The 11,283-nt window shown below is 52.4% G+C and overlaps 1 protein-coding gene across 1 annotated transcript in view; it reads left to right on the forward strand.

The window, feature by feature from the left end:
* Positions 1-11,283, forward strand: part of Fstl4 (follistatin-like 4) — a 309,447-nt gene that overhangs the window by 159,332 nt on the left and 138,832 nt on the right. The window contains exon 4 of the mRNA XM_013030921.1: positions 5,766-6,011. Within this exon, the coding sequence (XP_012886375.1) occupies positions 5,766-6,011 (246 nt within the window). The remainder of the gene's footprint in view (positions 1-5,765; positions 6,012-11,283) is intronic.

Below are 11,283 nucleotides of genomic sequence, written 5' to 3' on the forward strand. Positions count from 1 at the left end.
TAGTCTCTAATCCACCACCCGCCCTCGCCGGTGCTTTTTGCAATCAGCTCTCAATCTGCCACTGTGTCTATGTCTGTTCCTTCAAAACCATGCATTTCTGGGCCAGGCATGGAGGTAGAGGGAAAAGAAACAAGATCAGAGGCCAGCCCTGGGGGGGGGGGGGGGAATCCACAAGACCCAATCAAAATATATGGCTCAAGTGATAGAATGCCACTCTAACAGGTGGGAAGCCATACGTTCCACCCCCAAAAGTTAGCTCCTGATTCCTCGGATCTCTCTAAACAGCCTTTATCAGATTCTTTCCCTCACTTGACCTTGTGCTCTGTGCCAGGCCCTGTGCCAAGCAAGAAGTCCAGCCTGTTCTTGGCCTTAAGATCACAGAGGCCTGGTGACAAGCCCTGGAGCTCTAAGTAGGTGTAGAGTTCAATGACTACTAAGGCCCTACCCCTAAGATCTGTTGTTCTGATTGAGAAGCCAAAGAGCAAGAACATCTCTCCCCTGCCCCCCGCCGCCATATTACTTTATGAAAAGGGTGCTCAGTGTGGCAGGAAGGAGCCCAGGTTAGGTCCTGGGAGCTCCTTTGCTGGAATGAAATAGACTGATGAGGCCTGGGTTGGCAGGGGAAGGGGGTGGGGGGGGAGGACTTCCCTGTCCTCCCTGGGACCCTGACACACACATGCGATGTCATGGCTGGAAGAGAACACCCTGGAAGCAGAGCCCTAGGTTCCCCCTGGCAAGGCCAGAATCCTGGCAACTGCCGGACAAGGCCCTTAGGTGCCAATTAGAACCGGCAGAGCCTGTGCTGTGCTGAGATTGGTCGGTGCCAGTCACTTTGTCCTGCATGCTGGTGGTCTCACTACCCCACCTTGGCAAGCTGGGCAGTGGATGGATCTCCAGGGTAGGAAAAACCACTGGGGTGGCCATTTCCTCAGGCAAGTGGGAGGTCTTGATATTTTCAGTCTGTCTCCAGCCACCAATCAGTACTTTCAATCCAAATATGTCCACCTCTGGGTGGGAAGGTGGCTCAGTGGTAGAGTGCCTGTCTAGCGTGCATGAAGCCCTGGGTTCGATTCCTCAGTACCACATACACAGAAAAAGCCGGAAGTGATGCTGTGGCTCAAGTGGTAGAGTGCTAGCCTTGAGCAAAAGAAGCTCAGGGACAGTGCCCAGGCTCTGAGTTTAAGCCCCAGGACTGGAAGAAGAAAAAAAAAGATAAAACAATTATGTCTACCTCTCCGTTAAGGCTGGTCTTCTGAAGACAGTGGCCACATCACACAGGCCTCAGTTCCCCACACGGTGCCACACTCATTCAGAAGGGCGAGATTGGGAAGTCGCTGCACGCCAAGCCCTTTCCATGACTGATCTCATTCACGCCTGAGCACCATCTGTGGGGTGGGCCAGCACGAGCTTCCTCTTTCAATAAGAGGGAAAAGAAGGCAGGGCACCTGTTCACCAAGATCCGTGGCGCCCTGGCCCGGGCAGATGGATAGGTTGGCCTGGGTGTTTCTGGAGAGTTGAGCACTCAGGCTGTGTAAAGAGGTCACCCCTGGCACTCCTCGGCAGTTGGCACCCACGCCTCTAGCGCCAGCTCTTTCTTACCTGCTCCACCATGGATGACACTGTGGCAGCACCCAGGACATCGGGAGGGCGTGGCAGCTGCCCCTGGTCAGCACCCGGGGAGCACTGCTCTCGCTCCCACCAGCCGCCTGGTTGTGGGGTTCCACCTCCAGGTCCTTTGAGCGGGTGCTGGCAGCCTTCAGGAGAAGACCTGGGCTGCCCCTCCAGCAGCAGCCCCCGGAGCCTGGACAGGGGAAAAGTGGGCTCACTGTCACCCCTACCCCCGCCGCCAACTGGAGGCACAATCTAGACACAGAAAAGTGGCCCTGGGCAAAAGGTGCCAGCAGGCAGTTGGCTCCCCAAAGCAGAAAAGCTAATGGATTTCCCCTCGTCTTGATCCGTTTTCTGCTGCTATCCCATTGTCCCACAGACCAAGCTATGAACAACCCGAGTGTGTTTATTTAGCTCATGGTTGGAGGCCGGGAAGTCGCAGAGCTGTGGCATGACGTGGCAGCAAAGCCAGTGGGCAGGAGAGGCAGTCAGCCCCCCTCTCCCATCGACCAGGGTCCCCGAATTCACTTGGTAACTACATTGTCCTGTGGTCACAACATTCATCCATTCATCACCTAGCCACCTCTTAGAAACGCTGCCTCTTAGTACTACTACAATGATGATAGAGTTTCAACCTGAGTCTTGCGGGGGGGGGGGGGGAGGGGAACATTCCCACTATAGGCATCCTCAGGTCATTTGGGGCATGATCTCTTGAGAGAGAAGCTCTCATGGATGGACCTTATTCCAAGGAACTGAGCCAGTGTGGAAGTCAAATAGCTCCACTTCCTATCCTGCTGCTAGTGAATGGAGCCCCCAGGTTCTCTCTCTCGGTCCTTTGTCAGGATTCATCCTCCTCCCACACCCTCTGCTGGGGCCCAGGCTTTGCCTTTCGCATAGGCACACCACACCCGGGCCCAAACGGCCAGAGCCCATGGCTGCCAAAGCCAGTGACATGCCTACATCCCCCCACTCCTACTTTGAATCACAGCCCGAGCCTTTCATACCAACTGGCACAAATGGACTTGTTGCGCCCGCCGCCATCCCTTTAATGGAACAATTCCCACTCCTACCCATGTTCCGTAAATTTAATTAGTGTTGAAAAGCAGCTTATTTGGCAAGATGATCAGTTTTTAACCTGGGTAAACGACTTCCTTTATGACTATAAATTAAGCACGTTCTATCCTTTTTCATGCATCACGGTCGTCTTCATAAATACTGTAGGCAGTTGCCTGGTGGTCTCACATGGTTACTTTTCCCATTACCGTTTTATCGTCATCCTGATAGGAGTAGGGAATTCATTCTGCCTTAATGACAAGAAGGAAGTGGCAGCGAGGGGCTCCTCTCATGCCCGCCCCGGCCTGGTCCTCTTAACGCTCCACAGGGCCCTAACTGTCAATAGCCTGTGCAAAGGGCAAGAAGACCCAGGGCTGTAAAGCTACTTTTGTCTTAATTGCAAATAATTAGGAATTAAACATTTGCCAGCGGCCAGTTTCCACGACAGAGGCCACCCTGAATGTTCTCCAAGTCTTCAGTGGCCACAGGTGGGCACAAATGTTTTCTTAGCCTTGACCGACAGGAATGCCATGGGCAGGGAGAGGGGAATGTCACCTGCAAGCTAATCGACGTGGGCATTGGATGTAGCCCGCGCAGCACCGGTCCTCAGAGGTGATCCCTTACAATCTGGACACAAAGGAGTTACTAATAGGGGAACTCAGCTGCCTAGACTGTGCCTGCCTGGCTAGCTGGTAATTCCATGCGGCCCCCACGCCTCTCCCCAGGCCAGTCCCGAACTGGCCCTAAATAGCAGCACTAAGTCGTCATCAAGGTCAGCTCTTAAAACCATGGTGGTGCTTAAAACCTGAGTGCCTTAGAACCACATGAGACCCCAGGCTTAGCATCTGTGGGGCCTCCCTGAGACCAGAGTTTGGGGCAGATACCCTCAAAGAGGAAATCCACCCCTGGGTCAAGTTGAAGCTGGATTGCCAGAGGGAGAAAGCCGATGGGGTTGATAGGTAGGGATCAACATAGCTAAAGCAAAAACTGCATGGCAGAGGCTGAAAGGCCAGAGGCCCAAAGACATAGGCTGTTGTGGTAAGCCCATTAGTGGATTCCCATCCTCCTTGGACAAGGAAGTTAATAAAATGACCTAGTGGCAACACTTTGTGTCCTCACCTTGTTGTGGGAAAGAAACAAAGGCTGGTATTTTTAGAGCCACGTTAGTTTCTTCTCATAGCCACCAGATCTTTCTAGAATAACCCATTTTCCAAGGAGAACCATGCTAATCAAAGGCACTCTGAAGTAAAATCAAGCAGCAGAAGCTGCCCAGTGGGTCCCCCAACCCAAAGCCTCCCAGGCCCGGACGGTGCCTTCCTCTCCCTTCCCTTCCTACCTACCCCTGGGCAGCCTCCACAGGGAGCCTCCATGCTGACACCCAGACAGCAGAGTGGATAAAGGAGACTCGCACAGCCTACCCGGGATCTGCACCCTTACACTACACAGAGCCGTGCCGACCTTCTGAGTTTATTATGATTCAAGAAAAAGTCAATATTTCCTAGCTTGCCAAGGCCTGGGGAATTTAAATGAGTTATTGGAGCAAGCAGTTAATCTGCCGATAACTGATATTTTTTTTCCCCTTTCAAATCTATAATGATGAAAAACAGACTTAACAAAAACACAAGACAAGGAGGCTTATTCTTTCCCCCCACCCCCAAAACCCCCTCCCTCCCATCTCTACTTTAGATGTTTTAATCACAAGCAACAGGAGCTGGACCTAAAGGATGGGGTGGGGGGAGACTTGGCCCTAGGGTCTTTTCTGTCTTGCTGAATATGTGGAAGGTGATTGATTTACACTTCAAGCAAAGACTTCGGTGGCCCTGATGTTTACATTCATGTTTTAATCATCTGTATGTTGATAGAACTCTTCTGTAATTCTCAACTTTCCCTCTGTTTTCATTCATGGTGCGTGGCGATCCTGGGCTTCCCTGGGCTCCCACCATGGAGTGTGATATTGGGTACAGATGCCTTCCAGCCAGCCCCTCTCTCCTCTGGGGTGTCTTTGGGGGGAGGGGTCATGTACAGGGCAACACCCCCAAACAGTGTGGCAGCTGCCTCTCTCCACATCTCAGCCTTCTTGTCCACAGCTACAGCAGTGTACTGGAAAAGCTAGGGGAAACAGGGAGGGGAAGGCTACTGGTGGCTTTCGCCTCTCTCTTAAGTGACATGGCCAACTATGGTCTCCCCAAGGAGAGAAGGTCAACCTCGGGCCTCCCTACACAGGCTTTCCCCACCTAACCTGCACTTGAGACGACTCTGGAGGGGCTTTCCACACCCACAGCATCAACCCCCAGTCCCCTCAGACCACACCCTGCTTCCTAGCCCTGTTCTACACCAAGCTCTCCCTCCCTCCCCTCCCATCTCCTTGAGACCTGCAGATGCATCTCAGAGAGAGCCCTTCCACTCTCTGCCTACAGCAAAATGGACCCTTCCCTCCTTTACCCTTCTCATTCATGACTCCAAAAGGTAGCTCCCTGTCCTGGGTTCCCAGAGCTCTTTGCCCGGCCTAATCTCATGGCCCTTGTCCCATTTCTGTCCCTAATGAAAGTTACATCTTGCATGTTTGGCATCCATCACCTTACTGAATCCCCAAGTCAGAACAAGACAGAGTCATGGCTTGTTCAGCCTCGGGATTCCTCCTGGCCCAAAGTCATTCCAAGCCAAAGGAAAAGCAAGAATGAGGAAGGGAGGGGAGGGTTGATAATGAGCGACTCTGACAAAGAGCCATCCACTTCAATACGTTTCTCATGCAGGCAGTGTCTCGGGGAGGGGGGGCTGGTGGCAATGGTAACATGCTCTCTGACCTCTGCCACAAGGCACCACATAAGGAGTACTGGATGGCTAGATTTTTTTTTTGTATCCTGCCTATGGATCCAAGGATGGGCAGGTACTGTGATCAGGGATGCTCAGAGTGACTGAGCCATTAAGACCCTGAGCTGTGGACAGCCAGATGTCCTGCTCAGTACACTCGGAACCCCCACACTCCAGCCCAGGTGGGCCTTGGGCTCACAGAAAGATGGCACCTCTCCTGGCTCAGGATCTGAAAGAGCCACGTAGGAAGCTCCTCCTGCAGCTGACCCCCCGTGTTTTCTGTGTGTCTCCAGGGCTTTCCACCCACCAGCTGCCAGGCTCCTGCGGGAAGACACTCTGCAGCCGTGGGAGTCGGTGCGTGCTCAGCCCGAAGACGGGGCAGCCCGAGTGCCGCTGCCAGGAGGTGTGCAGACCCCGCTACGTGCCGGTGTGTGGCTCAGACGGGAGACTGTACGAGAACCACTGTGAGCTCCACCGTGCCGCCTGCCTGCTGGGCAAGAGGCTGGTCACCGTCCACAGCAAGGACTGCTTCCTCCGAGGTAGGGAGATGGCTCCTTGAGCTATCGGGGTTTTTTTTTGGGGGGGGTGGGTCTTGTGATGAATGTTCTAGTGTCCTTCCAGCTAATGAGCTGGGTGCTGGGTGTCCGCGACAATGGCATTCCTGTCTGCATCTCACGTCTATAAACTGTATCTCACGCTCTTGGAGCAGCCCTCCTAGAGAGCAGATAACAAGGCGCTATGCATGACCCGACCTAGAGGCCATGTCCACCCAGCGTGGAGCAGGAAGCCATACTGGGCAGACACCAGCATGGTGGTCTCCAGCGTGGCGGGACTCCAGCTCTGTCCTGGAGAGGTTGAGGATGGGAAAGACTTCCACACCCTTGCCCACTCAGAACGGCCCTGAGCATGACCAAGCACGGCTAGCAGACCAGGACTCCATTCTGTGCACTCATATCGTCTTAGCACCTAACCTCAGCGAGGAGGGCTAGGAAAGTGCTCGGTAATAAGCCACAGCTGCGCACCAATGTAAGGTAGAACGCCTGGTCCCACGTTGGCACGACCCCAATCAATAGTGCGAGCCACCGGAACCCATAGAAATATTCTTCATCCCAAAGTAGCCATGCCCGGATGCATTATCAGGACGCGAATGGCAGAGAAGGTGGAAGCAGAATGTGGGCAGATGGGCGCAGCCTCACCCGCCCAGGCCGCAACGGGGGGGGGGGGTCTCTGGAGATGGGAGAGCTGCCCTGGGGCTGTATCAGGTCATCAACCTGCTTGAGTTGGACCAGGAAAGGAAGGAGAAGGCTTCAAAGAGCAGCCTGTCTGCAGAGCTTGCGCTGTGAGGGGCTCTGAGTGTGTATGTGACACAAGACACACAGGTGTGCCAAGTAGTCTCAACGGAGGTTTCGTTAGTCTCCACTGCCTCTACGCAGGATCACCTGCACCCCTATAGTGTGCCAGGCTCTTCCCTCCCTCCCTCCCTCCCTCCCTCCCTCCCTCCTGGTCTCCCTCCCCTCTGTGGCCTTGGAAGCACTGGCTCCGCAAAGGCACATTTAGCCTGTGACGGGAATTGTCCCGGACACTTTCATGGCTGTGCTCATGATGCTAATGCCGAGGTGCTTCAGAATCATGAGACGCATTATGCAAATGAGGCCACAATGAGCCGAGGACAAATGTTCCCCAGTCTGCAAGCGCTGCCCAGATGCTCTGCCTGCCAATTCCCCAGCAACCGTGCGCACTAAAACACTTGACCAGTTGCTCCAGCTTTATTGGCCGTGTTGAATTTTATAGACTGATGTTCCATTCTCTAGTTTCCAATATTCCCTCTCCCTGCGCCCCCCCCCTCTACTGCTCCCCCCCCCCCTAGATTGCCTCTCTCTGAAAGGTTTTTATTTCTGCATCAAGAGTGTGGCCATCAATTCCCTGGCCATCGGTTATTCAAACCGCATTTCTCATTTCACATGAGCAAAAAGAACCACCTTCACAAACCCTGCCGCAGCCAGGGATGATGGGGGTGACCAGAGTGCCAGAGGGTGGGGGCCGGGCCTCAAGGCGATTAGGGTACAGCTCTGCTTCCTTGCTGATTGAATTTACCCACAGAATCCTCCTGATGTGCCACAGAGGCTAGACTCTGTGAATCTGCCCTCCTCAAGACCACCCCCTGCCACACACACACACAGAAGGGACCAAGTGCCTGTGGGTCTCCCGAAAACACTGGGTTGCATCCAAGCTGTGGACACTTCCTAGCCACACACTTCCCTGGGCCTAGCCTTTGCCTATAAAATGGGCCTGCCATCTTTCTCTGTGTCTCTACCTCCTCTGGCTATGGAAAGAAATGAAGGAAGTAGTCCGAGACCACACAGCATAGCACCTGGCCCATGGCAAGTGTTCAGTGTTAATGATAATTTGCCATCATTGTTTATTCTTATCTAATGTGGCCCGAGGTCTAGAACAGAACAAAGCCCAATTTGTGAAAGGGTCCCGGGACACGGGAACAAGAGCCCTGCCTGGCCAGTTTCAAGGGGCCCAGGCACCTTCATGGTAGCTGGAGAACAGAGAAGGAGGTGCTGGGTGTTCAGGCCCTGGAGCTGGCCTACGTCGAGATGCCTGCCTGGAACCAGACTTCCCTACCTTCTCACCTGGCCCAGGGCTCCAGGCTGTCTGGAGAACCTCAGTTCCTTGTGCTCAAGGGGGGCTCCAGTCCCAATCGGCAGCAGGCCCAGCTTCCCTCTTCTCTACCAGGGAGCAGGAAGACGTGAATGCCAAAGGCTCAGTCCAGAACAGGGTATGGGGAGGCTCAGGAACAGAGAGGATGACTTCTTACGATTTCTATCTCCCAATGAGAGCAGCCCCTGCTTAGTGTCAGCTTGAGCCACATGGATGACAATTGGCCATTTGTCCCACAGCTAAGAGTTATTAATACAGGAAACTTGAAAAATGCCCTTCCTACCCCCCCTCACCCCCACCCCCATGCAAACACAATTCTCTAAAACCATCCATCCTCCCATTTCCATTCCTCCCAGACTTGACAAAGAGAACTTAGGAGTTCATCCCCTGGGGCTTGGCCTGCCCCATTGGATGGAGTGTGTTAGGGAAGTGAAGGGGCGTTGTACATGGTGCTAGGCCAGGCCATAACACATTGGAACTCACCCAAATGCCATCAGCGCCCCCCCCAGCCCCCTGCTGCAAGGTTATTGCTGAGGACTGATTGGGGACACGTGGCCCTCTCCACCCCACATGAGAGACCAGTCAGAATCCTAAGCCCCATTTATTAGGAAAGAAAAGTAAAATAACCTTCTCGTATCACTTTCCAGTTGCTATGGAAATAGGCTTCCCTGCGAATGCAGAATGAAATAGAGTATCATTTAGGAATCTTCAATATGTGTAAAAGTCAGGCCAAACCCCGAAAGATGGCCTCCCCTCGTCTGCGGCTTTCATCTCCCATCTCCTAAGATACAAGCCGGGGGTCTCTGTCTTCAAAGTCAGAGGAACGGAGGGACATGGCGTCGATACTGTATTTCCTTTCCTTCCTTAAGGCAAAATCAGAGTCATGCTTTTCCTCAGCACCAAACCTCCAACAAAAGAGAGTTACTAAGATCCGGGGACAGGATTCTCTGCTTAACCTCACGCGGAGTCTGTGTTTTTAGAAGTTATCTCGTTGGCAGCGCGTTCCTGCGCGCACGCTGGTCGGTGTTCGCAAGTTATTTCACTGAGTTGGTTTTGAATTATCCTCCCACACTGCCCAAGAAGACAAGCTTGCTTGCCTTTCAGCACTCAGTCCCCATGCCCGCGTGGCATGCTACCAGCTGACCCAGCGTCATCGTTGGGCAAGGTTTCCAAACAAACCATGAACTTAGGGAAGCACAAAGGCCATTTTAAATAGACCTTATAGATTCTCCTATCTGAACGGCATTTACAGGCGCCCTTGGGAGCAAGTCCCAAAATAAGTGATGTCAGAGGAAGTGATTTCCACTTATGCGGGGGGCGCGCGGGGAATGGAACATGGTATATATATTCAGTAATCTTGTTCTATCTTAAATGTTACTAAACAGGCATGAAAACTCAATGTTTTATTGCAGATTAGCAGAGCAGATAGATCGTGGACCAAAAAACCGTTTTGGGGGGGTAGGGAGTAAGGGGAGGTGTTAACTGGGGCCTCCATCTTGCTGTACATGTCCTGCCTCTTGAGCTGCACTCCAAACCCCGAAGAACCTTCTTTATTCTTTTCTTCTTTCGTGTGTGTGTGTGCACGTGCACACGCACACACACATACCCCTGGGCTTGCTGTTACTGAAGCTTGAACTCAGGGCCAAGGCACTATCCCTTAGCTTTTACACTCAAAGCCCATGCATGCTCCGCCACTTGAGCCACCACCCCCACTTTAAGCTTTTTGCTGGTTAATTAAAGATAAGAGTCTCACAGATCTTCCTTCCTGGGGCTGGCCTTGAATTGTGATCCTCAGATCTCAGCCTCCTGAGGAGCTAAGATCACAAGCGTGAACCACCAGTGCCCGGCTCTTGTTTTATTGCTACTCCTCTTGTTACCCTGAATCTTGGTGCTTTAAGAGCTTAACTTAAACTAGACTGCACACCTTACTCACCAGATGGGTAAGGTGGGTGGATCCTGAAGAGTGAGGGAGGGACTTGCTAGGTTGTAAGAGTAGGAATGGCTTTCTAGAGGTATAGGCATGAAATATTCCCAGGGTCAGACAAGAGTCAGTAATTACAATTTGGCTGGCCGGGAGAGGGGGGGAAATAGGGGGGCAGGAAGAAGGGTATTATTGGGTTAAATGGATAGAAGTAGACAGGAAAATCCAGGTGAATTACTTAATGGCCTGACTGGGTGTCATACGTCCAATTATCTCAATTCCAGTATAGGGACCTTAAGGTCTAGAAAGGACCCAAGCCTGTGGTCCAGTTTTTTGGCATTGCCACTGGCTCTTCAGAAATACACCCCAGGCATGGTTGCTCATGTCTTTAATCCCAGCTATTCAACAGCCAGAATTTAGGAGGATTATGGTCCAAGGCCACAGTCGGTCTCCTCGACCAACAAAAATCTGGATGTAGTGGTACAGGACCGCTTCTTTCATGGCTGTCATCCCAGCCACAAAGAAAGTATAAATAAGAGGGCAACTCTCCAGCCTAACTGGGGGAAAAAAATTATTTGGAAAATAACTAGAGCAATAAAAAGTGGGGGGGGCTGATTTATAGCATAAATGGTGGAGCACCTGACTCGCAAGCGCAAGGCCTTGAGTTCAAATTCTTGTACTACCACCAGAGTAAATAAATCATAATTATTAATCACAGCAATCATTTTTAAAGTGTCTCCAGCTTTGGGACTGTTTTAATTCAAGTCCCAGCAAGGCATGTGTCCAGCAAATGCAGTTGTTTCCTCCTTCCAGCCTTCCCCAGGGGACTTTGTGGCAAGAAGGGAAGGCTCCAGAACCATTGCCTGTAGGAAAGACCTGCTGGGCCTTGTAGATCAGCAGAAAGAGAGACTCTGAGGCTTTTTCCAGGGCAGGCTATGTCCATCATACCACACTCAAAGGCTTCTGGACGTTAGAAAATCAGTCCACAATCACCCCTCTCTGGAAAGCATAGGAAACACTGAAGTACATAGAAGACTACTAGAGGAGGCAGGACCTGAACCAGCTCTTCTGCAGCCTGGCCGGGCTCCCAGGGCCCAGGGCTGGTCCTATCGCCCTTGCTTTCTCTCCAGATTCCTTTCCTGTTCTTCCAGAGCCGTGTGCCGTGTGTGTGTGTGTGTGTGTGTGTGTGTGTGTGTGTGTGTGTGTGTGTGTGTGTGTGTGTG

This window comes from Dipodomys ordii, unplaced genomic scaffold (assembly GCF_000151885.1).
Source record: "Dipodomys ordii isolate 6190 unplaced genomic scaffold, Dord_2.0 Scaffold135, whole genome shotgun sequence".
Classification (NCBI taxonomy): Eukaryota; Metazoa; Chordata; class Mammalia; order Rodentia; family Heteromyidae; genus Dipodomys; species Dipodomys ordii.